The sequence below is a fragment of the Sphaeramia orbicularis genome, chromosome 17, assembly GCF_902148855.1.
Source record: "Sphaeramia orbicularis chromosome 17, fSphaOr1.1, whole genome shotgun sequence".
Taxonomy (NCBI): domain Eukaryota; kingdom Metazoa; phylum Chordata; class Actinopteri; order Kurtiformes; family Apogonidae; genus Sphaeramia; species Sphaeramia orbicularis.
Window position 1 is genome coordinate 644,945 of NC_043973.1, and position 27,303 is coordinate 672,247.

The window sequence follows — 27,303 nt, forward strand, 5'->3', positions numbered from 1 at the left end:
AACACCAGGCCGTCATCTGGGCCCAGTTCTGGTTCCGGTGCGGGCACAAACGTCGTACCCCCTCAGATACAAGTTTCTGAAGGTAGGGGAAAGGAAATGAGGTGCACAACAACAGGAGACGAGCAGAGTGGAACTGGTTCCACATGGTAGAAATGTGACAATAGAGGAATTAGTAAAGAGTCTGTAGTTTCACTGTCACTGTAGCCCCCCCCCCCCCCCCCCCCCCCAAAAAAAAAAAACACAACAACTGGGCCCAGTGTCATCTGTTCTTATTATTTGTCCATACTGTATATGTTCTATTTTCTGTGCAGATGCAAATATAAAAGACAGTTAATGCAAACACACCTGTTTGTACTCTTTTACTCCTTCACTCAATGAGAATCGATAAGAGAATCAATAAGGAATCGGATCAATAAGCAAAACTGATAATGGAATCAGAATCGTTAAATTCTTATCGATTCCCATCCCTAGCTATGACGTCCAGGTACTGTAAAGTCAGTAGTATCCTGTAATGGAAGTGGTCTGGAACAGGACCTGGTACCAGAGTCGAGTTGAGTCGGTTCCATGTCGTGGAAACGCAGCATTATTACCTGCATCCTGGTTGGACTGTACATTCAAACCCCCCCTCTGGTCCCCTTAAACAGCTGTGGTGTGAATACGACCATGACGTTGTTTCACAGACTTCCACAGTTTGTCGAAGCTCATTTCTGACATTTGTTTCTGTATGGAAGTAAATGTGTGTCATCAGATTCTGAATTACAAAAGACATTGAATTTGTTGCTCTGAATTTTTTTTGCACTGAAATTAAGTTTCTGAATTTTTTGTGTCTGAATTCAACTATGTTCATAAATTTAGAATTAAAAAAATTCAGATGCAAAAAATTCAGATACTTAATTTCGGTGCAAAAAAAATCAGTGTTAGAAATTCAGTGGCTTTTGTAATTCAAAACCTGATGACACACATTTACTTCCATATTTCTGCACTTCTTCATATATTTTGCTGCATTTTTCCACCTGTGATTGCATTTGTGTTTATTTCTTGTATGCATTTGTGAATCTTGTCTCTTTATTGATCCACCACCAACTTTTCCAGCTCTCCTAGGCATAAAAACTTTTTTGCAGCATGCTTTCTTCAAATGTGAGCATTCTGGATGAAAACACACCTATTGATAGAAATATGAATTTTCCAATGTAACAGAAAACTCTACGAGAAAATGTCAAGGTAGCCATCGACAGAAAGAGCATCTAGCAGTAAGACGACCCTAGACCCACAGTGGTTTTACCAGAGAATGCAGAGGAAATGTCATGTGAAAGAACCTGAGGCCTGAGGTTCAGACCTGAAGCTGAAGCAGGTCTGAAAGCCCCCAGCCCACTGGACAATAAACAGCTTTAGATGTACACACATTCTGTTTTCACTTCTGTTTAACCCACAGTAAATGAAGGAATAAATTGTTTTTTTAATCTGAACTAAGCCATAAAGACCCAGAGCTACTTTTGCTGCAGTTCCCAGATGAACTTTTCTCTCTGTTTAACCCAGTGGTTTTCAACCTTTTTTGGCTCGTGACTCCATTTTAACATCACAAATTTCTGGCGACCCCAGACATTCAAAATGGAGACATTATTTTTTGCTAAAACTAATTTATTTTTGATCATGTAATAGTTTGCTATACTATGTTGCAAATAAACCTTAATTTTAGAGGACATTTAGTCTGTATAATGTATATTCTTGTGGACAGAGGCAGTAAATCCAGGTGCAGATTACTGCACAAAGGCTCAGGATCTGTCCAGTCAGTCCAGCTGGGATTTACAAGGAGGACAATTAATACTGAACAAACAAGAACTGAAACTATGAATTATGAAAGAGCTGCAGCATCTGAAACTGACCACAGTGAACATCTGACACACAAACAGAACCACAGCGCTGCAGTTTCACAACCACAGTTTGTCTGGTCTGTTATGGATTGTGACTGTCTCTGTCAACTCAACATTTATTTTTTATTAGCAAGTTTTTTTTTTTTTTTTTTAAATCAATTACTAAAAATTTCAGGTGACCCCATTTGAAATCCAGGCGACCCCACGTGGGGTCCAAGGTTGAAAAACACTGATTTAACCTTTTTTAAGTGATTTTTCACCATTTATTATATTATCTTGTGTATTTTTCATTTTTTTTGGTGAAAGTCAGATATTTTCCCATATATAATTTACTGATCATGTAAATGTTCATAAAAGCTCAGATTAAAGTTGAGGGTTATTATATTAGAAGAAGAACTGAAGATACAAAGTGTGTTTTTCAGTCCACTCCCTCATTAAACCCAGTGTGTCCATCCACTGGCATCGATCCAACTCCATGGGTTCATGATTTGACTTCAGTTTCATTCAGTTTGTGGCTTATTTTGTTTTTGTGGCTTATTGTTTGTTAGTTTTTTTTAATCAGTTTTAAATTCATTTTGTTCAATTTATTGCTTCAATCGTGTATTTGAATCAATCTCAGATCACCTCATATTGAAGCGCTGATGATTCTTTTCTACAGAAGTGCTTTTCTTTGGGGTCATCTTTGTTTTGAAATTCCTCAACAGTTGGGATGATGACTCACAGGAAAAGGTGATGGTCCACTGTTGGAGTTCAAATACCTGAATGGACCATCTAGGAGATCGTTGATACCCCATTAAAGAAGGCAGAGTTTTGGTGTAAGTGCTACGAGTTGGGGTAGTGTTGTTGGACACTGAAGTCCCAAACTTTTGAGATCTTTTTATATCTTCTGGAATTGTCATTTTTTTGTAGTAATTCATCAGACAGATGCTACTGGTTGTATTAGAAGATGTACATGTGACTGAAATCCTTCCCAGATCAGTTCAAATGTTTGCACTGATGACTGTTTCCTACAGAAGTGCTTCTGTTTGGGGTTGTCTTGGATGTGAACTTTTCACCATATCATGCTACAAGAAGTTAAAGAGTCATAAACTGATGTGTGATTTTCAACTTCAGTAATCTGGGCCATGTTATTGAAATACATGTTTCGACTCCTCCCCTGTAGATCCAATCCTTCTACATGTGGGCGGAGCCAACAGGAGGCGGATCCAGACATGTTGAACAGATCAGCGCTCAAACTGCTTTGACTCAGTCAAACTGAACCAGTGGTCGAGACACGAAGCAGAAATGGAGCAGAAAGGAGTTCATCTGGATCAGGAAACATTTTCCTGTTCCATCTGTTTGGATCTACTGAAGGATCCGGTGACTATTCCCTGTGGACACAGCTACTGTATGAGCTGTATTCAAACCCACTGGGATGGAGAGGACGGGCAGAACCTCCACAGCTGCCCTCAGTGCAGACACACCTTCATACCCAGGCCTGTCCTGGTCAAAAACACCCTGTTGGCAGTTTTAGTGGAACAGCTGAAGAAGACTGGACTTGGAGCTGCTGCAGCTGATCACTGCTACGCTGGAGCTGAAGATGTGGTCTGTGATGTGTGCACTGGGAGGAAACTGAAAGCTGTCCAGTCCTGTCTGGTGTGTTTGGTCTCCTACTGCCACAAACACCTTCAGCCTCATCATGAATCTGCCGCCTTTAAGAAACACAAGCTGGTGGATCTGTCGGAGAAGCTCCAGGAGAACGTCTGCTCTTGTCACGATGAGGTGATGAAGATGTTCTGCCGCACCGACGGTCAGTGTATCTGTTATCTGTGCTCTGTGGAAGAACATAAAGGCCACGACACAGTGTCATCTGCAGCAGAAAGGACTGAGAGGCAGAAGGAGCTGGAGCTGAGTCGACAGAAAATCCAGCAGAGAATCAAAGACAAACAGAAAGATGTGAAGGCGCTTCAACAGGAGGCGGAGAACATCAGCCGCTGCGCTGACGAAGCGGCGGAGAAGAACCGCAAGATCCTGACCGAGCTGATCCGACTCCTGGAGGAAAGAAGGAGCGATGTGGAGCGGCAGATCAGATCCAAGGAGGAAACGGAAGTGAGTCGAGTCAAAGAGCTGGAGCGGAAGCTGGAGCAGGAGATGACTGAGCTGAGGAGGAAAGACGCTGAGATGGACAAACTGGCACAAACACACGACCACAACCAGTTTTTACTCCAGTATCCATCAGTGTCCACACTCAGAGAAGATCCAGACTCATCCCACGTCCACGTCCGTCCTCAGAGTTACTTTGAGGATGTGACCACAGCTGTGTCAGAGCTCAGAGAGAAACTCCAGCTCAGTCTGACAGAAGAACGGACCAACATCTCACTGAGCATCAGTCAAACACAGGTTCTACTAGAACCAGAACCACAGACCAGAGCAGGATTCTTACTAGAACCAGAACCACAGACCAGAGCAGGATTCTTACTAGAACCAGAACCACAGACCAGAACAGGATTCTTACGATATTCACGTAAAATCACACTGGATCCAAACACAGTGAATGAAGAACTGTCACTGTCTAAGAAGAATAAGAGAGGAACATTTATGAGTCGAAAACAGAACTATCCTGATCATCCAGACAGATTCAGTGACAAGTGGCAGGTCCTGAGCAGAGAGAGTCTGACTGGTCGATGTTACTGGGAGGTGGAGTGGAGGGGGGTGCAGGTTGGGGTCGCAGTCGTATATAAGGACATTAAGAGAAAAGGAGACTGTGATGAATGTGGATTTGGATGGAATGACAAATCTTGGGTTTTATATTCTAACTATAACTCTCCTTCATTTCTTCATAACAGTGTTGAGTCTTCTGTCCCAGGTCCAGTTTCCTCCAGAATCGGAGTCTACCTGGATCACACAGCAGGTATTCTGTCCTTCTACAGCGTCTCTGAAACCATGACTCTGATCCACAGAGTCCAGACCACATTCACTAAACCTCTGTACGCTGGACTTTGGCTTTGGTGTTATGGATCCACTGCCCACTTTCCTAAACTCCATTAAACTCATCGTTGACTTTGATCCGGTCGATCAGATCAGTCTTTTCGTATCTGTCTCTAAACCACACGACACAAAAACAGATCAACTTTTTAAATTTTTCTTCCTGAACTCACAATCCAGATTTGGTCCCATTCAGACTTTTTTGTGAGGATTCTAATAGTCCAGTGTGTGTGAGTGTCAACCAGCCAATAGTGTGTTTGTTGACCCATCTGTGATGTTCACACAGCTGTCATTAACTGAGGAGCACACAACCAGACTGATGGTGTCTGTGCTTTGGACCGAGTCAAACAAAGTGGAGCCGTTTTTCCACTTTGGACCAGTCGAGTTCAAATCCACTGTTCCGTCCTGTTTCCTACAGAAGAAGTACGGACGTGGATTTGGAGACAACGATAGAAGTGGAGATCATGAACCGACTCAGACGGAGCTCATGCACACAAACCTGTTCATCTGATGGAGTTCATTCTGTTCCATCTGAGCATGTGCGAGAAAAGAGAACTGAGACAAAACACAAGTGATTTAGTCAAACATGAGCTGAAGACCAGAACAGGAAGTTGGATTCTATCGTCACTACGTATGTACGAACCCCCGAAGAAATCCAATAATGGACTGAAACACAGAAACACGGGTTTTTCCATGATTTCTGAAGTGCATGTAAACGCATCATATCTGATTATTCCATTTATCTGATTATTAACAGTTATTGTTTTTTATGGTGGTGTAAACGGGCTGAAAATGTCGGATGATCCAGTTCAATAGACAGATGTCCACCATCTGAGAAAATGGACACATTTGTCCTTAAAGCCTGAGGCGTGACTGAGTTCAATGACGTCGAAAATACTGATGTTGTAAATATGAGCAGATGTAATATTAGGAGAATTATCAGCCATCACATAATAGGGAAGTTTATGGAAAAATGAGGATTTGTGCATAAAAATGTGAATAAAAACATAAAGAAACGGTATTATCTCTGAGTTCTAAGTCTTAAAATAAACTGTTATTATTTCCCGACAGACTAATTAAAAAAAAAAAAAAGTCAACATGAAGCAAAAATTAACAGGAAAAAAACAAGATAAAAATAATTAGCAAAATGAACAGAAATAAAAATCACAAAATGAACAAAATAATCAACAAATTGAAAAAAATCAAAAATCAAACAACCATATGAGTAAAAATGATGATCACTCATTTAAAAAAAAAAAGTCAACGGGAAACAGAAATTAACAAGAAAAAAAAACAAGATAATACTAATCAGCAAAATAAACAAAAATAAAATTCATCACAAAATGAATAAAACAATCAACAAATTAAATTAAAAAAAAAAAAAAAAAAAAAAAGAACAATAATCAACAATAATAAGTAAAAATGACCAATTCTGAGTTCCCAGAGGTCTCTGTCCAATGGATCAATAAAGTTCTGTCTAATCTAATCAACAAATTGAGCAAAAATGAGCCAAATAATCAGCAAAATGATCAAATAATTAAAAATTTGAGCAGTTACACAACAAAATACACAAAATGAGCAACAATATGAACAAATAGGATCCAAAACATTTAAAAGTGAAAAAAATGAACAACATAAACAAGAAAAATGAACCAAATAATGAGACAAATACGCTGAAAAATGTCAAATATAAAGGATGATATTAAAAAAAAAACACTTTTTCTTCAGTTTTCTGTGTTTTTGATCTAATAACCTTTGAATTGACTCTGAGCTTTAATGAACATCTACATGATCAGTGAATTCAATGTAGAAAATACAGGATTTCCAGTGAAAACTGTCCAGTCCAGAGGATCAAATGATGCTCAGTGCTGATAAATGACTGATTCCAGGTCAGCTGTAGAGGAGCGTGGCCTTGGACGTCATGTGTCCAGTAGTTGTAGGTGTGTAAGGGTTAAAGCCAGAACAGTGACCATGTGACCTACCTGAAGTCCAAAGCACATGGCTTCCACACCTGTCACTGTGGGCGTGTGTGCTTCTGTTGGACTGAGGAGTGGCTTTCATGTGGAAAACATGTCCACGCACCGCCGAGTCCACATTAATGCCCAACATTCCTGAGGTCGGATGATGTCGGAGGAGTCTCACCTGGTTCAAACAAACCCACAGACACAGAAGAAAGAGGAACAGCAGCTTCATTTAACAGCAGACACAGCATCAAGCACGAAAAAGCACTGAAAAGAAGAGACAATTCAACAAGAATCAAAGAGGAACTCCGATGGAGTGAGGCTGAGCACATGAAAACACACAGGAAATCCAAAAAAAGGAAGGAAATGGACAAGAAAAGGAAGAAAAAAGGCAAATAAATGGACAAAAAAATTAATAAGATTATTAGAAAAGTAAATAGAATAGCAACAACATGGAAAAAAAGGCAAATAAATGGACAAAATATGGATAAGATTATTAGGAAAGTAAAAAGAATAGCAAGAAAATGGAAAAAAGGGCAAATAAATGGACAAAAAAATGAATAAGATTCTTAAAAAAGTAAATAGAATAGCAACAAAATGGAAAAAAAGGCAATTAAATGGACAAAAAAATGAGTAAGATTCTTAAAAAAGTAAATAGAATAGCAACAAAATGGAGAAAAAAAAGGCAAATAATTGGACAAAAAAATGAATAAGATTCTTAAAAAAGTAAATAGAATAGCAACAAAATGGGGAAAAAAGGCAAATAAATGGACAAAAAATGAATAAGATTATTAGGAAAGTAAAAAGAATAGCAAGAAAATGGAAAAAAGGGCAAATAAATGGACAAAAAAATGAGTAAGATTCTTAAAAAAGTAAATAGAATAGCAACAAAATGGGGAAAAAAGGCAAATAAATGGACAAAAAATGAATAAGATTATTGGAAAAGTAAATATAATAACAACAAAATGGAAAAAAAGGCAAATAAATGGACAAAAAATGAGTAAGATTCTTAAAAAAGTGAACAGAATAACAACAAAATGGAAAAAAAGGCAAATAAATGGACAAAAAATGAATAAGATTATTGGAAAAGTAAATATAATAACAACAAAAAGAACAAAAAATGAATAAATGATCAACAACAAAAATAAACAGGACATAATAGTAAAAAAGAAACAAAATGAACAAAAACTAAACAACAAAATGAACAGAAATAAACAATAAAATGAACAAAAGGGCAATTAAATGGACAAAAAAATGAATAAGATTATTAGAAAAGTAAATAGAATAGCAACAACATGGGAAAAAAGGCAAATAAATGGACAAAATATGGATAAGATTATGGGAAAATTAAATAGAATAGCAATAGAATATATTATTATTATTATTATTATTATTATTATTGTTATTGTTATTATTATTATTATTATTATTATTATTATTGTTATTATTATTATTATTATTATTATTATTATTGTTATTATTATTATTATTATTATTATTATTATTGTTATTATTATTATTATTATTATTATTATTATTATTATTATTATTATTATTGTTATTATTATTATTATTATTATGTCCTGTATTCAACATTCTGGCCTGCCTTGATTTGACCCATTAATCTCAAACCAAAGACCTCAGATATATATATATATATATATATATATATATATATATATATATATATATATATATATATATATATATATATATATATATACATATATGTGTGTGTGTGTATTTATTTATTTTACAGCAGACACATATCCATAACATGTCTCGTCATCAGTTAACCCTCCTGTCCTGGGGCTCAAAGCCCTCTTTGGTACATGCATACTCAAACAGGCGGCAGACGTGTGCGTCTGTGAAAGCCTGTGATGACATCTGCGCCGTGTGGTCCAGGTTACACCTCCATAAACGGCTTCTTTTGTCATTGATTTCCTGGGGGAAGTCGCCAAATACCAAACATTTGGCAAAGAAGAAAGGTTATCTTTCATCCACAGTGAAAAAAAGCCTTCTATTTTGGAGAAACCAGCAGCATTTGGACTTTTCCCAAGCTGTTCTCAGGTCTCTGATATTACATTTAAGGCTTCAATCCTCACAAACGATATCTGCTCAGAGTGAAACGCAGAAGGAATGTATGATCATCTGTCTGCTGTGCTGCCGGCACACGCATTTATAGAAGGTTCGCTCTGCAGACGGCTTTAAAATTCCCTCAACATGGCTCTGATTTTTATGATTTAAAACAGGGCTGTCAAACATGCGGCCCGGGGTCCAAATGTGTCCCCCCAAAGGTTCCAGTCCGACCCCTGGGATGAATTTACACAGTGTATAAATTCCACGGTCCAGGCTGTGGAACTCATGTTAGTGTGGGTTCCACATCCAGACCAATCTGATCTACAGTCCAATAAGAACAGCAGAAGAACCCACACAGAAGAACCACTGCAGATTTACTACTGGGTTTGATGGGAAAAAAAAAAAATTACATTATGTTCTTAAATAACAACAACTTCAAATGTTTGTCTTTGTTTTAGTGCAAAAATCACATTAAATTATGAAACTCTTTCCATTTCCAAACTCTCCTGTACCAATAAAATGTGACTAACCTGAACAAATGTGTCCAACCTGAAATGTCTGTATTAAATTCAGTCCAGTTTGAACTCTTTTCTTCCTGTTCCTCAGTGTTTAGTGTCTTTGGAGATCTGATCCAGAATGCACATGGACTAATGAGAAGTGGAGGCCAAGATTATTATCGTTAACAAAAACTAACGAAATGACGAAAACTAGAATCGTAAAAACATTTTCGTTAACTGAAATAAATAAAAACTATAAGTAAATGAAAACATGAAAACTAACTGAAACTGTGCTTCCAAAACGAACTAAAACAGATAAAAATGACAGAGATCTCAGATGGACGTCACAGTTTCAATGGAAATACGTTTGGGTCACATGTGAGTGACAGAAGTAACATTTTGTTGTGATTCTTTTCAGGATTCTGATTGGTTCATGGTACTGGACGGTCTCTCCACACTGCCCTCTACAGGATGGTCATGCTCTGGACAGTGTAGACGTACAGAACTGCAAGGTTATTATCGTTAACGAAAACGAACGAAACGACCAAAACTAGAACTGAAAACACATTTTCATTAACTGAAATAAATAAAAACTATAATTAAAAGAAAAAAAAAAACATAACTAACTGAAACTGTATTGTGTGTTTAACTAAATTGGATAAAAAAAATTATGGATCAAATTGCCTTCGTTTTCGTTTTTGTCAGTGTCAGGTTGATATGAAATGGATTTCTTTGTCTCTCTCAGTTTTCTGTGCTGTCTCCATACGACACTTTTTGCTCCGTCACTTGTGTTCACTTGTGGTTTCCAGTCGTCTTCTGGTCCCCACTCTACCTGGAAACATGGAGACTAAAGCAGCAGAGTCCTGTCTGGGATTGATTTGAATAGGAGCACAGAGAAGAAGAGAAAAGAGACCACTGAACTACAACTGAACTACAACTGAACTACAACTAAACTACAACTGAACTACAACTGAACTACAACTAAACTACAACTGAACTACAACTGAACTACAACTAAACTACAACTGAACTACAACTGAACTACAACTGAACTACAACTAAACTACAACTGAACTACAGCTAAACTACAACTGAACTACAACTGAACTACAACTGAACTACAACTAAACTAAAACTGAACTACAACTAAACTACAACTGAACTACAACTGAAACTACAACTGAACTACAACTAAACTACAACTGAACTACAACTGAACTACAACTGAACTACAACTAAACTACAACTGAACTACAACTAAACTACAACTGAACTACAACTAAACTAAAACTGAACTACAACTAAACTACAACTGAACTACAACTGAAACTACAACTGAACTACAACTAAACTAAAACTGAACTACAACTAAACTACAACTGAACTACAACTGAACTACAACTGAACTACAACTGAACTACAACTAAACTAAAACTGAACTACAACTGAACTACAACTGAAACTACAACTGAACTACAACTAAACTACAACTGAACTACAACTGAACTACAACTAAACTACAACTGAACTACAACTGAACTACAGCTAAACTACAACTGAACTACAACTGAACTACAACTGAACTACAACTGAACTACAGCTAAACTACAACTGAACTACAACTAAACTACAACTGAACTACAACTGAACTACAACTAAGCATTTAGAAAAAAAAAAAAAAGAAAACTAATAAAAACTATCAAACCTGCTCTAAAAACAAATTAAAACGAACTGAATTAGAGAAAAAAAGTCCAAACTAAATAAAACTAAACTAGAATGAAAAATCCAGAACTATTAGAACCTTGGTTGAGGCATAATATTGTTAAATTTGCACTTGATTTTCTTAGGAAAGTTCTTTTTTTTCAGGTCATTCACATCTTTTTTGTTTGGATAGTTTATAAAAGTAAGTATTTTCATAATTTAATGGGTTTTTTGCACTAAAACACAGACATAAATGTGCAGTTGTCATTATTTCTAGGTTCTTCTGTTCTTATTCTACTGGTTCAGTCCACTGCAGAGCAAATGGGTCTGAATGTGGAACCTGAAAGAACAGGAGTTTCAGAGCGCTGCTTTAACTCCACCAGATGCCTCCTGCTCTGAGGAGACGTTATCAGCCTGAAACCACGGCAACGCCGCCGCATCAGAACGCTCAGAGAATCAGACGTGTGTGAAATAACATGTAGAGATCCCACAGACGCATGCAGACGCACAGCTGGGCTTCAGCTGCAGATGTGTGCTTCATGTGCAGATGTGTGCTTCAGCTGCAGATGTGTGCTTCAGCTGCAGATGTGTGCTTCAGCTGCAGATGTGTGCTTCATCTGCAGATGTGTGCTTCATGTGCAGATGTGTGCTTCAGCTGCAGATGTGTGCTTCATCTGCAGATGTGTGCTTCATGTGCAGATGTGTGCTTCAGCTGCAGATGTGTGCTTCATGTGCAGATGTGTGCTTCATGTGCAGATGTGTGCTTCATGTGCAGATGTGTGCTTCAGCTGCAGATGTGTGCTTCATCTGCAGATGTGTGCTTCATGTGCAGATGTGTGCTTCAGCTGCAGATGTGTGCTTCATGTGCAGATGTGTGCTTCAGCTGCAGATGTGTGCTTCATCTGCAGATGTGTGCTTCATGTGCAGATGTGTGCTTCAGCTGCAGATGTGTGCTTCATCTGCAGATGTGTGCTTCATGTGCAGATGTGTGCTTCATGTGCAGATGTGTGCTTCATCTGCAGATGTGTGCTTCATGTGCAGATGTGTGCTTCATCTGCAGATGTGTGCTTCATGTGCAGATGTGTGCTTCAGCTGCAGATGTGTGCTTCATAAGCCCTGACTGTGTTTCCTATCAGTAGGTCCAGGCTGACGTGCTTCACACATCCACATTTGATAGAAGCTTTTCCTCCATCAAACCCACCGTGGGTTTTTTCACAGGATGTGACCTCAGATCTGGACTGTGGTGTCGTCTGCACATTTTATCCAACGTCATGTCTGTATATTTGTTGAAATGACTATCCTGTTTTATGTATACTAATACTAATACTAATACTAATACTAATAATAATACTAATACTAATACTAATACTAATAATAATAATAATACTAATACTAATACTAATAATAATACTAATACTAATACTAATACTAATACTACTACCACTAATAATAATATGTGTGTGTGTGTGTGTGTGTGTGTGTGTGTGTGTAGCTGTGCTTGTTGGGGCTGGTGTGTGTTTCTCCTCAGGCCCAGTGTCAGCCTCCGTCAGTGGGGACACTCATTATCCTCCTCCCTGAGGAACCACCGGCCTCTGCATCCACTCCACCCACGGCCCTTTGTGACTCCTGCTGATAAGACCAGCTCATATGTGCTGGGTGTCTGCTTTAGGCCCAGCTCATATGTGCTGGGCGTCTGCTTTAGGCCCAGCTCATATGTGCTGGGCGTCTGCTTTAGGCCCAGCTCATATGTGCTGGGCGTCTGCTTTAGGCCCAGCTCATATGTGCTGGGCGTCTGCTTTAGGCCCAGCTCATATGTGCTGGGCGTCTGCTTTAGGCCCAGCTCATATGTGCTGGGCGTCTGCTTTAGGCCCAGCTCATATGTGCTGGGTGTCTGCTTTAGGCCCAGCTCATATGTGCTGGGCGTCTGCTTTAGGCCCAGCTCATATGTGCTGGGCGTCTGCTTTAGGCCCAGCTCATATGTGCTGGGTGTCTGCTTTAGGCCCAGCTCATATGTGCTGGGTGTCTGCTTTAGGCCCAGCTCATATGTGCTGGGTGTCTGCTTTAGGTCCAGCTCATATGTGCTGGGTGTCTGCTTTAGGCCCAGCTCATATGTGCGGGGTGTCTGCTTTAGGCCCAGCTCATATGTGCTGGGTGTCTGCTTTAGGCCCAGCTCATATGTGCTGGGTGTCTGCCTTAGGCCCAGCTCATATGTGCTGGGTGTCTGCTGTTGTTCTGTGGTACAGGAGTGTGTCTGAGCAGCAGAATAACAGACACTGACTGAAAACAGCTGATTGACTCAGACATTACAGCTGTGTGAAATACCCAAAAAAAAGTAATGTTTTTCTTTCAGAGTTATCAATTTTAAAAAACAAACTAGAAAAGCACTCAGAGAGCGCAGACCTCCACCAAGGCAGATCAGCCCCCCCCCCCATCACCACCAACATGTAATCTTTTGTTCCTTGTGCCAGTATCAACGTTTCCTGAAAATTTCATCCAAATCCGTCCTTAACTTTTGAGTTATCAGACAAACAAACAAACAAACAAACAAACAAACAAACAAACAAACAAACCCTGATGAAAACATAAACCTCTGCCATTCTGTGGTGGAGGTAGAAGCTGTTTGTAATTCTAAAGCAGGACCAGAACAGCAGACACTACCAGTGCATGGACACCCTGGGTTTGTGTTCAGTTAATGACAGACTGGACCGACAAAGACACGGTTCCTTCAGTTTTCTGTTTCTGACAGAACAACTTCACACTATAAGACTGTAAGAACTTTATTTGGATCTTTAACCTATAAAGTGGTCATGACGTTCTCAAATGATGTTTTCTCGATGTTTAACCTTCCTTAAGGTGTTTATCACCATTTATCTTCTGTATTTTGTGCTTTTTCAGTGAAAATCATGTATTTTCCTGTATTTAATTCACTGATCATGTAGATGTTCATAAAAGTTCAGAGTACAGTTGACGGTTGTTATATCAGAAAGAGAGAAAACTGAAGAAAAAGTCACTTTTTCAGTCCAATCTGTCATTAACTGAACATAAACCCAGTGTGTCCATCCACTAACACTGATCCAACTGCATGGGTTTAGTATTTTTTTCATCAATTTCATTCAGTTTGTGGTTTATTTTGTTCTTGTTGCTTATTATTTTTGTCAATTTTTTATTCATTTGGTTCATTTCATTGATCATTTTGGCTTTTTTTGGTTCATTTTCTTCCTTATTTTATGCTTTTTTACTTCATTTCAGTCTTTTTTTTCTTATTTATTCACATTACATATTATTTTGTTAAAGTTTTGTTCATTTTATTTATTATGTGTCCATCCACTGTCATTGATCCAACTCCATGGGTTTGACTGGGGAATCAATGTTGGAGAAGATGACGGTGTTTCCACGGTAACTACAGAGCCTGTGAACGTCCAAATATCGTCATATCTGATGACCATGAAAAGATGAAGAACTGTATTTTACACCAATTATTGACATGGACTGATCAGATTAGTGGATCAACAGGAATTAAACAGTTTAGATCAGAAGATGGTTTAGGTTAAAGGTGAACGCTTGGGTCTGTAAGGGTTAAAGGTGAACGTTTGGGTCTGTAAGGGTTAAAGGTGAACGTTTGGGTCTGTAAGGGTTAAAGGTGGACGTTTGGGTCTGTAAGGGTTAAAGGTGGAGGTTTGGATGTTTAAGGGTTAAAGGTGGAGGTTTGGATGTTTAAGGGTTAAAGGTGAACGCTTGGGTCTGTAAGGGTTAAAGGTGAACGTTTGGGTCTGTAAGGGTTAAAGGTGAACGTTTGGGTCTGTAAGGGTTAAAGGTGGACGTTTGGGTCTGTAAGGGTTAAAGGTGGACGTTTGGGTCTGTAAGGGTTAAAGGTGAACGTTTGGGTCTGTAAGGGTTAAAGGTGGACGTTTGGGTCTGTAAGGGTTAAAGGTGGAGGTTTGGATGTTTAAGGGTTAAAGGTGGACGTTTGGATGTTTAAGGGTTAAAGGTGAACGTTTGGGTCTGTAAGGGTTAAAGGTGGACGTTTGGGTCTGTAAGGGTTAAAGGTGAACGTTTGGGTCTGTAAGGGTTAAAGGTGGACGTTTGGGTCTGTAAGGGTTAAAGGTGGAGGTTTGGATGTTTAAGGGTTAAAGGTGAACGTTTGGGTCTGTAAGGGTTAAAGGTGAACGTTTGGGTCTGTAAGGGTTAAAGGTGGAGGTTTGGATGTTTAAGGGTTAAAGGTGGAGGTTTGGATGTTTAAGGGTTAAAGGTGAACGTTTGGGTCTGTAAGGGTTAAAGGTGGACGTTTGGGTCTGTAAGGGTTAAAGGTGAACGTTTGGGTCTGTAAGGGTTAAAGGTGAACGTTTGGGTCTGTAAGGGTTAAAGGTGGACGTTTGGGTCTGTAAGGGTTAAAGGTGGACGTTTGGGTCTGTAAGGGTTAAAGGTGAACGTTTGGGTCTGTAAGGGTTAAAGGTGGACGTTTGGGTCTGTAAGGGTTAAAGGTGGACGTTTGGGTCTGTAAGGGTTAAAGGTGAACGTTTGGGTCTGTAAGGGTTAAAGGTGGACGTTTGGGTCTGTAAGGGTTAAAGGTGGACGTTTGGGTCTGTAAGGGTTAAAGGTGGACGTTTGGGTCTGTAAGGGTTAAAGGTGGACGTTTGGGTCTGTAAGGGTTAAAGGTGAACGTTTGGGTCTGTAAGGGTTAAAGGTGGACGTTTGGGTCTGTAAGGGTTAAAGGTGGACGTTTGGGTCTTTAAGGGTTAAAGGTGAACGTTTGGGTCTGTAAGGGTTAAAGGTGGACGTTTGGGTCTGTAAGGGTTAAAGGTGAACGTTTGGGTCTGTAAGGGTTAAAGGTGGACGTTTGGGTCTTTAAGGGTTAAAGGTGGACGTTTGGGTCTGTAAGGGTTAAAGGTGGACGTTTGGGTCTGTAAGGGTTAAAGGTGGACGTCTGGGTCTGTAAGGGTTAAAGGTGGACGTTTGGGTCTGTAAGGGTTAAAGGTGGACGTTTGGGTCTTTAAGGGTTAAAGGTGAACGTTTGGGTCTGTAAGGGTTAAAGGTGGACGTTTGGGTCTTTAAGGGTTAAAGGTGGACGTTTGGGTCTGTAAGGGTTAAAGGTGGACGTTTGGGTCTGTAAGGGTTAAAGGTGAACGTTTGGGTCTGTAAGGGTTAAAGGTGGACGTTTGGGTCTGTAAGGGTTAAAGGTGAACGTTTGGGTCTGTAAGGGTTAAAGGTGAACGTTTGGGTCTATAAGGGTTAAAGGTGGACGTTTGGGTCTGTAAGGGTTAAAGGTGAACGTTTGGGTCTGTAAGGGTTAAAGGTGGACGTTTGGGTCTGTAAGGGTTAAAGGTGAACGTTTGGGTCTGTAAGGGTTAAAGGTGGACGTTTGGGTCTGTAAGGGTTAAAGGTGGACGTTTGGGTATGTAAGGGTTAAAGGTGGACGTTTGGGTCTGTAAGGGTTAAAGGTGAACGTTAGGGTCTTTAAGGGTTAAAGGTGGACGTTTGGGTCTGTAAGGGTTAAAGGAGGACGTTTGGGTCTGTAAGGGTTAAAGGTGAACGTTTGGGTCTGTAAGGGTTAAAGGTGGACGTCTGGGTCTGTAAGGGTTAAAGGTGGACGTTTGAGTCTTTAAGGGTTAAAGGTGGACGTTTGGGTCTGTAAGGGTTAAAGGTGAACGTTTGGGTCTGTAAGGGTTAAAGGTGGACGTTTGGGTCTTTAAGGGTTAAAGGTGGACGTTTGGGTCTGTAAGGGTTAAAGGTGAACGTTTGGGTCTGTAAGGGTTAAAGGTGGACGTTTGGGTCTGTAAGGGTTAAAGGTGGACGTTTGGGTCTGTAAGGGTTAAAAGTGTGAATAACATGAACAAACTGAAAAAATCAGTGTAATTCCAACACTGTTCTGTCTCAGTTTATCATTTCCACATGTTCATTAGAACTGACAGATCACAGTGGATCTACAAACACACTTAAACATTTAATAACAGACAGAATAGTGTTAAAATTGTACTGACTTCTATTATGACATTTCAGGTTATTCACATTTTTTTTTTGCCAAATTATACTTTGTTTTAGTGTAAATACATGAAAATATTTACATTTACAAAGAGAAACATTTGGAGCTGTCATTATTTCTATGTTACTGTGACAGTATTTTACTGGTCCTGCCCACGGGAGATTGGATTGGTCTGAATGTGGAACCTGAACTAAAGGATTGTTTATATCTTTAGTCTAATTTTTGCATTTCACAAATTCATCCCAGGGCCGGACTGGACCCTCTGGAGGGCCAGATTTGGGCCCGGGCCGCATGTTTGACACCTGTGAACTACATGATCAGTGAATTAAATACAGGAAAATACACAATTTACACTGAAAAAATGGAAAATACAGAAGATAATATTAGAATAAATGGTGATAAATCAGTTAAAAAAGATTAAATATGGAGAAAAATTCACTTTGGAACTGACACAGAAGTAGCACCGAGTGTTTCTGGGTTAAATAAAACTGTACTGTTTACATGGTTTTGTGCACATATTTACAGGTGCTTGGGGTTCGTTAGGCTTAGACGTTAGCAGTGACTGGTCAGAATGTGGTGTCAGAAACCAGTATTTTAATCAAAGTATTAGAAACCAGTATTTTAATCAAAGTATTAGAAACCAGTATTTTAATCAAAGTATTAGAAACCAGTATTTCAATCAAAGTATTAGAAACCAGTATTTTAATCAAAGTATTAGAAACCAGTATTTTAATCAAAGTATTAGAAACCAGTATTTCAATCAAAGTATTAGAAACCAGTATTTTAATCAAAAGTATTCAGTTTATATTCAAAAGTATTCCTTTGCATGCCAGAAGTTACATTTCAGTGTAATGTGATGGTTGTAACAGAGTAGCTGAGTTTTTTCCTGGGAGACCCACAAAAGAACGAACACATGTAGCCATCGAAAGAACACGTGAATTTATGGAAAGTTACAAAGGGGGGGGGGGGGGGGGGGGGGGGGGGGGGGGCAAAGAGGACATGTGAGCTCATGGAAAGTTTCAGAAAACGTGGTGTAAAAAAGAAGTACACGTGAGTGGAAATTTTGGACATTCTGGGAAGTACTTTACATTTTCTGTGAAAAAGTTACCTATATACATATATATATATATACATACAGTATACATACATATGATAATCAAATACTGGGAATTAGTTGCATATGTGTATGTTTGGACCAATCCTGACCTACACCAAAAAGACCTTATCCTATTAGAGACAAGCTGAAAAGGGGGTTTCCGACGTGACTACATGAATGTTCAAAATATGATAAAAATGGGTGTGGTTTGGAGCTAAACCCAGCCTACTTTAGACAATATAAAAGTGGTCTCCCAGAGCCAAAAGTCAGTGTTTTCTGCAGATTTCAACTCCCAGAGTGCAGCTGGGGAAGAGCGTCAAACAGACCACAGATGTCTCCCACTTGCGTTCGTAAATTTTGCAGGACAAGAAACTGGGAAAAGGAAAAGTGTGAATGGAAAACCAACCCCAGTGTTTTCCAAACTCTAACCAACGCAGTGGAACCCAAACAGAACACCTACAGGAGACTCCGCCTTTGGATGGAATGAATGAATGACCCACCCCATCTGTCTGGAAGGATCCCACTGGATTTAAGAAGGATTAGAACATAAGAAAATAAACCTCCCAACACACTAGGGATGGAACGATTACCAGTAGAACGATAAACCGCAATAAAACTGCAGACAGTTAGTATTACCGTTTAAACTGTAGTTATCAGGATAACTGTGTTTGATTACCCTATGTAGAGATCTGCCTTTATGTCTTATTACAATTTTAATTTTCTATACCTAATATCTGGAACCAATATTCACTTTTAAAGTCTTTGAAAAGGTTCATTAAACATCTGTGTGTTATTTATGCAATAAATTATATACATTTTTCAAATCGGATTTGATATATTTTTTGTGTTTTTGTCCTTTTATGTTGATATAGTAGGTGAAAGTGAAAAAATAATAGACAGATGATCTAGATGAAGTTGTGCTGAAAAAACAGATCCCAAACATGGGTATAGTAAACATTTGTTTCTATAGTATATAAAGGCAAAATCAAAAGGACTGAAAAACAGACAAAGTAGACTCAGACCACTAAGGGTTAATATTGGAATGTTTCTGACACAGAAGGGACATTGTGCCAATTTATTTATTTATTTTTTAATAGAATTTGGTTAAATTCTTTCAGTGTGTGTATCAGTACTTTTGAACATTTTGAGCACAATTTCAATAATACTGAGATAATAATGATAACAGTGATAATTCTGGTCACAATAACCATGATGTGAATTGTTCATATGGTTCCATCCCCACAGCAGACCCAGAATGAAGAGGGTTCCACAAAGACATAAACAGGTGTCGTCCTCTGTAGTGGTCACCCCTCTGACTGTGTGGAAGGCAGACTGGAGTTCAGAGTAAAGCAGACGTTGATGCACGTTTGTGCAGAATAAGAAACACACACTTCAGTTGCATGTGTGTGTGTGTGTGTTGACTCTGTTAGTCCTCGTCTAAACACACTCGTCGTCCTGAACGTGTGCAGCTGCTCCAGCTGTCCGTCCATATGTGAGGAAACAACATTTTAACAAGAACAGGATTTCAAAATCTGTCTGAAAATGTGTTAGTTTTCGGTGGATGTCCTTTCAGTCCATGGTTTATTCAGTGCTGTTTTGCTGACTCTCAGGGGGATCTATTTAGTGCTAACAGGCTCGTTTCAGCCGGGTTTCTAGCAGACACTGTCCTCATGTCACTACCTCTCATGGGGAAGATCTGGACTATTCTCGGCAGATTTTGGGTCATGAGGGCCAGCGTTTGCTCCTTTGTTGTTTTCTTTTTTTTGCTGGTGTTCAGTCATGGCGCTGAGTTGATCACATGACCAGAGATTAGGGATGGGAATCAAGAACCGGTTCTTTTTGAGAACCGGATCCCAGTAGCTCGATTCCCTGGAATCGTTTGCCTGCCTGCTTAACAATTCTGCCTTCATTGTGCATGGACCAAGGTTAGAATAGGTTTGGATTTTTCATTCTAGTTTAGTTTTATTTAGTTTGGACTTTCTTTTCTCTAATTTAGTTCGTTTGAATTCGTTTTTAGAGCAGGTTTGTTAGTTTTTATTAGTTTTAATTTTTTTTCTAAATGTTTAGTTTTAGTTTTAGTTTAGTTGTAGTTCAGTTGTAGTTCAGATGTAGTTTAGTTGTAGTTCAGTTGTAGTTCAGTTGTAGTTCAGTTGTAGTTCAGTTGTAGTTTAGTTGTAGTTCAGTTGTAGTTCAGTTGTAGTTCAGTTGTAGTTCAGTTTTAGTTTAGTTGTAGTTCAGTTGTAGTTCAGTTGTAGTTCAGTTGTAGTTCAGTTGTAGTTTAGTTGTAGTTCAGTTGTAGTTCAGTTTTAGTTTAGTTGTAGTTCAGTTGTAGTTCAGTTGTAGTTTAGTTGTAGTTCAGTTGTAGTTCAGTTGTAGTTCAGTTTTAGTTTAGTTGTAGTTCAGTTGTAGTTCAGATGTAGTTTAGTTGTAGTTCAGTTGTAGTTCAGTTGTAGTTCAGTTGTAGTTCAGTTGTAGTTCAGTTTTAGTTTAGTTGTAGTTCAGTTGTAGTTCAGTTGTAGTTCAGTTGTAGTTTAGTTGTAGTTCAGTTGTAGTTCAGTTGTAGTTCAGTTTTAGTTTAGTTGTAGTTCAGTTGTAGTTCAGTTGTAGTTCAGTTGTAGTTCAGTTGTAGTTTAGTTGTAGTTCAGTTGTAGTTCAGTTGTAGTTCAGTTTTAGTTTAGTTGTAGTTCAGTTGTAGTTCAGTTGTAGTTCAGTTGTAGTTTAGTTGTAGTTTAGTTGTAGTTCAGTTGTAGTTCAGTTGTAGTTCAGTTGTAGTTCAGTTGTAGTTCAGTGGTCTCTTTTCTCTTCTTCTCTGTGCTCCTATTCAAATCAATCCCAGACAGGACTCTGCTGCTTTAGTCTCCATGTTTCCAGGTAGAGTGGGGACCAGAAGACGACTGGAAACCACAAGTGAACACAAGTGACGGAGCAAAAAGTGTCGTATGGAGACAGCACAGAAAACTGAGAGAGACAAAGAAATCCATTGAACATCAATCTGACATTGACAAAGACCAAAACCAAGGGAATTTGATCCAGAATTTTTATAAGTTTTAGTTAGTTTTATAAACACACAATACAGTTTCAGTTGTTTATGTTTTTTTCTTTTAATTATAGTTTTTTTTTTATTTCAGTTAATGAAATGTTTTTACAATTCTAGTTTTCATCATTTCGTTCATTTTCATTAATGATAATAACCTTGCTTGTGACGTTACAGGCAGTGACCCAACAGCAAGAAAAGATATAAGGCCAACAGGTACAGTCCACAAAAACCTCTCCCTTTATTCCAGAGACAAAACAGGGTTCAGTCCACATGCAGACCGTCCAGGGGCCGACCAGTCCAACCAGGGAGCGACAGAACATGGAACAAATTCATGGTGCCAGCATTTGTGTGTCCAGTGGATACAGGTTAGACGTGTTTTGACCCTGGGTCAGAGTTTGTTTATTTACGTGTATGTATGTATGTCTGTTTCTGTTTACACCGCAAAAATGGGAGAGTTGAAATTTCAGGGTTAAACATTTCAGAGTCAATTTTCACTCTCAAAGTGTAGTTTGAACTCACTGTGAGTTAAATGTCACTCAGAGTTGGGGTTAATGAAAAAAGTTCATCAAGCCTGTGGAAATGAACTCAGCAGAAGTGTTGTTTTGTGTCTCTCCAGTGTTAATTTGCCTGGCCCCTGCATTTCAGACCAGGTGAACCTGTGCAGTTTCTGTCAGACTGTCACTGTCAGAAAAAAGAGGAAAAGAAATGTTCTAAAAAATGCACCAGCTTTCTTTGAATCATCCTGTTCACACTGAAGTCATTTTGAATGGATTCACTTTTATATGAATAAAAATAACACTACTTTCAGAGTGAAAATTAAGTCTAATGAGTGTTATTTGTGTTCCTTTCATGGTGTTAATTTAACTCTGTTTGAGTTAAAGGACAAACTCTGACAGAGTCAATAATAAATCCAGATGGGTTCATTTAACCCAGGTCGGTCAGATTCTGAAGGGCAGCTGTGGCTCAGTTGGTAGAGCGGGTCGTCCAATGACCAAAGGGTCGGTGGTTCAAATCCTGGCTCCAACTATCCACGTGTTGAAGTGTCCCTGGGCAAGACACTGATGTCACTGTATGAACGGGTGAATGTGAGGAACTGTGCAGCGCTTTGGACACCATGAAGGTGTAGAAAATGCACTATATATGTTCAGTCCATTTTGAACTCTAGTGAGTGTTGTAGTTAAGTCAGTCAGTGTTAAGTTAACTCAGGTTTGTGAGATAAAAAGGCAACTCTGGCATAGTGTTAAATAATTAACTTCAATGAAAATATAAATTTAACTCTGTAAAGTGTGGACCTATAGAAACTCTGAAAAAGAGTTAAAATCAACTCTGTGGGAGTTGAATCCACTCCCACAGAGTTTTTCTGTTCAGTGTGTGTTCGTCCTGTAGGTGGGCCCGGCCCTTTTTGTGTCTGTCTGTTTTGCAGGAAGCTGATTGGTGGAGGGTGGTGGCCCGGCCCCTTTCAATGGCCCTGGATCCAGCGTTGGCTCTCTCTCTCTTGCCTCCTGTGTGTGTTCCTGTGTGTGACCGTCAGTCTTCGTGTGTTTATTCGAGATTGTATATAGCTGTAAATAGTAATTTTGTAAATCTGATGCTTTTTCTGGTAGGGGAGGTCGGCTCTTTTCTCCTGTTTTTAGCAGGGAGTGAAGGTTAGTTTTCTGTATTTTATTTCTTGAATTTATTTTGGATTAGGTCATTTAGTTTTGAACAGTGAAGAAGATATTTTTTTTTTTGTTGCTTTAGTTGCTTTAGTGTTGCCCTCCCCTAACCCTTCCATAGCTGTTAAAAAAAATAATAAATCTTGTGAACTTTAGTTTTTGACTGACGTGTGTGCTTAAGAGCTGGGAGGGGACAAAAGTAGAGCATATTATGTTCGCCCTGGTGAACCCCTAGGCCAGGGTGAAACAGAAGTTGTGACATTTTTGTGTAAGATCCGCTGAATAATAGAGGAACAGAACCAGGAGTTGGACGTTGAAAGTATGGAAAGGTTCACTTGGGTTTCAGCGTTAGTTCCATCAGTTCTGGACTCTCCTTCTGTCCCTCTGTCCTGTCTCGTCCTGTCTCTGTACTCTTTCGTCTACATAACCCCTCCCTCTGTGTATGTATGTAAACTAGCAAGGAATGGATGAACATGTGAATATGAAGTTGGAGATTATTACCGTAAATTCCGGACTATAAGCCGCTACTTTTTTCCCACGCTTTAAACACTGCGGCTTATACTCCGATGCGGCTTATACAATGATTTTACCTTATTGCCTGCCACACCCCAGGGATGTAAATACAGTAGGTTTTCTCATATTACAACATTTTAACAACTTAACCTTTATAAAGTTAATATTAACACACACAAAGGGGAACTTTTAAGGAAAAATAGTAAACCTTCAAATGTTAATATTGTTTCACAAATATACCAAACAAAACTCTGAATGAAAACACCCAATAAAGCTCTCCAGAGGCCGTCATAAATTTAAAGCATCTCAGAATTAATGCGCACGTCGTTCGTAATGTTAAATGAAAATGATATTACAACAGACGTAATTATGTGTTTTTAACCTTTATATTTTAAAAATAAATTAAAAGTCCTACTCTAATGAAAAACAAAAACTTGTTCACTTTCAAGTCATTTTAAATCCGTGAATCCACAGCTGGCACAAAAGCAAGTCAATCCCGTATCGGCACGAATCCAAAGGAAACCCCGATAAGTTCACCGACAAAAAAAACAAAGAAAGAGAAAATGTGCTTTTATTACTATCCTTTTATTGCCTCTTTTTTTGTCTTTTGTTTTTTAATCATCATATTAACAACGAATCAGCCTATAGATATGACAGCAGGCTCACACATATCAGACCCATTTACATACAGGGAAGAATTTCATTGGAACTCAAAGAAAACCTTTATCCAATAACCATCCAGTTTTGACACAATGAAAAAACAGGTTCCACTGGGTCCCATAGACTCCCATAGAAGCCAGGCTTCAACAGGAAATGCACTGACCACAGATCGTATGAGGAAACAGCACAACGGGAATGTATGAGAAGTGAACAACATGGAGTCTGAGGATTTGTGATAAAGCTGATTCTGAACCAACTCGTATGTTAGATGAACGTGTTTTAACACATGTGTAGTCAATGAGATGTCAACACAACCAAACAGATTTAACCATTTAATTTTCCTAATGACAGGGGAAGCCGGGCTTCTCTGTCAGTCTGTGAGAAATCACCACTGGTGGACACCCACGGCTTAGAAACCAGCGCGGCTTAAACGTGTACAAAATTGATTTTCTTTCTAAAATTAGGGTCTGCGGCTTATATTCAGGTGCGGTCTATAGTCCGGAATTTACGGTACTTAAACACAAGCTGTCAGTAAAAATAAAGAGGGGTGGTGGTGGCAGGTTTAGGAAAAAAAAAAAAGTTATGGACCACTCCTCCAGGTATAAAACTGTTATCCTCCTCAGACTCAGCTCTGGGTTTTCTGTCCACATTTATGGACAAGAGTTTCACAATTTTATACAAAAAAAAAAACAACAAAAGAAAAGAAAAGTGTCCACCACAAAGGACATTCCATAAAAATTTGAAAAACTGCATCTGAAAAAACTGATGCATCATGATGTTTCCAATATAGGCACTTATTGAATAAAAAACAAAAGAAGCTGGTACTGCTGACATTTCCTGGGTCTGAGGAGGATAAAACAAGAAAAAAAGTCTATCAACTAAAAAAACATAATCATTTAAAACTAGACAAAAATACTAAAATTGTATCAAATAGTGCTTAGTACAAGAAATAAAATCCCACTGATTTCAGACAGAATGAGTTTAAATATTGAATTTAAGTCTGAAAAGAAGAGAAACAAGGAGGAAAACCCTCTAAAATAAACATCAGATTGTGTTGACTGAGTTGAAAATGACCTTTTCAACAGTGAACTGATCCCAGCTCTTCCACAGTGGAGTCTGATGTGTTCCCTACTGAGGTCAACGCCCACTGTGGGGTCATGTGACTAGTTAGCTCCTCCTCCTTCTGGAGCAGACCAAGGTTACTATCGTTAACAAAAACTAACAAAATGACCAAAACTAGAAATGAAAAAACATTTTCGTTACCTGAAATAAATAAAAACTATAAAAGAAAAAAAGATAACTAACTGAAACTGTATTGTGTGTTTACAAAACTTACTAAAACGGATAAAAATGACGGTCCGTCACTTGTGTTCACTTGTGGTTTCCAGTCGTCTTCTGGTCCCCACTCTACCTGGAAACATGGAGACTAAAGCAGCAGAGTCCTGTCTGGGATTGATTTGAATACGACGACAGAGAAGAAGAGAAAAGAGACCACTGAACTACAACTGAACTACAACTGAACTACAACTAAGCATTTAGAAAAGAATGAAAACTAATAAAAACTATCAAACCTGCTCTAAAAACAAATTAAATGAACTGAAATAGAGAAAAAAAGTCCAAACTAAATCAAACTAAACTAGAATGAAAAATCCAGAACTACTGGAACCTTGGCGCAGACATGGGCGTCCATGTTAAATGGACTCAGAAACCACTTGTAAACAAATGCAGGATCGTCCAGAAGCGTCCATCCCATGTCCTAAGTTCTTTTGGGTCAGACTTGTGGTGAGTCTGTGAATGTATGATGTAGAATATGTGACAAAAAAACAGTCTGAAGTGAATAAACAGTGACTGTGAACATGGGCTTAGTCCAACATGTTAGAGACACACATTTAACATGGGACTGAAAAACTATACAGTTATATACCCCCCCCCCCCCAACGCCGACGCTCTGACAAAAACAAAACAAAACAAAACAAAACAAAACAAAACAAAACCAAACCCTTCTGTGTTTGGACTAATCACTCTGTACTGGTTCTACCTCTGCAGCTCTGAACAGTCAGCCTGCTGATGACAGGTTAGAACAGCTGACTGTACCTTCATCTACTCACACTCACTGGACTGGAGTCTAATGTGCACAGTGTGCAGTCACACCAGTCCTACCAGTCGCACCAGTCACACCAGTCCTACCAGTCCTACCAGTCCTACCAGTCGCACCAGTCACACCAGTCCTACCAGTCGCACCAGTCACACCAGTCCTACCAGTCGTACCAGTCCTACCAGTCTTACCAGTCGTACCAGTCTTACCAGTCTTACCAGTCATACTAGTCGTACCAGTCGTACCAGTTGTACCAGTCTTACCAGTCGTACCAGTTGTACCAGTCATACTAGTCGTACCAGTCGTACCAGTCATACCAGTCTTACCAGTCTTACCAGTTGTACCAGTCTTACCAGTCATACCAGTCCTACCAGTCTTACCAGTCTTACCAGTCTTACCAGTTGTACCAGTCATACTAGTCTTACCAGTCGTACCAGTCGTACCAGTCGTACCAGTCATACCAGTCGTACCAGTCGTACCAGTCATACCAGTCGTACCAGTCTTACCAGTCTTACCAGTTGTACCAGTCTTACCAGTCATACCAGTCCTACCAGTCTTACCAGTCTTACCAGTCTTACCAGTTGTACCAGTCTTACCAGTCTTACCAGTCGTACCAGTTGTACCAGTCATACTAGTCTTACCAGTCGTACCAGTCGTACCAGTCGTACCAGTCTTACCAGTCTTACCAGTCGTACCAGTTGTACCAGTCATACTAGTCTTACCAGTCGTACCAGTCGTACCAGTCGTACCAGTCTTACCAGTCTTACCAGTCTTACCAGTTGTACCAGTCTTACTAGTCGTACCAGTCTTACCAGTCATACTAGTCGTACCAGTTGTACCAGTTCCCACTCCACACTGGTGCCCGTCTGCTGTACCAGGTTTTGGTGCTCTGGGTCCACTTCTGAAAGGGTTTGGATCTCCTGGGCGTTGGACTGTGCCTTGTGTTTGAATATTCATCCTGTGAGTGGTTTAATCCAGACTAAATTGACCCTGACTAAACTGACCCTGAGTCTTTCAAATACTTGCTCTCATGTTTAATAAATGCTAATTTAATGCTGAGCGTAGCCCCGCTCTGCTGCTCTGCCGGTGCCAGCTTAGTTCACCATGAAATGCGGTGACCCTGGTTCATGAACCCATGTGTGTCTGCGTTTGTCATTGAACCTTTTCCTTTTCCTGTCTTTGCCTTTGGCTCAG

At 39.3% G+C, this 27,303-nt stretch overlaps 2 protein-coding genes across 5 annotated transcripts in view; both read left to right on the forward strand.

The window, feature by feature from the left end:
- LOC115437017 (E3 ubiquitin-protein ligase TRIM39-like) overlaps positions 1-27,303 on the forward strand; it is a 760,370-nt gene that overhangs the window by 513,387 nt on the left and 219,680 nt on the right. The window lies entirely within an intron of this gene.
- LOC115437012 (tripartite motif-containing protein 16-like) lies at positions 3,133-5,131 on the forward strand. 4 transcript variants are annotated; one of them, XM_030160071.1, is made up of 2 exons: positions 3,133-4,284; positions 4,321-5,131. In XM_030160071.1, the coding sequence occupies exons 1-2, from the start codon at positions 3,156-3,158 to the stop codon at positions 4,896-4,898; spliced, it is 1,707 nt and encodes a 568-aa protein (XP_030015931.1). In that variant the 5' UTR covers positions 3,133-3,155; the 3' UTR covers positions 4,899-5,131. The 4 variants fall into 4 exon arrangements, with proteins under 4 accessions (XP_030015931.1, XP_030015932.1, XP_030015933.1 ...); XM_030160072.1 differs by having other exon boundaries at positions 4,357-5,131; XM_030160073.1 differs by having other exon boundaries at positions 3,133-3,409; positions 3,692-5,131.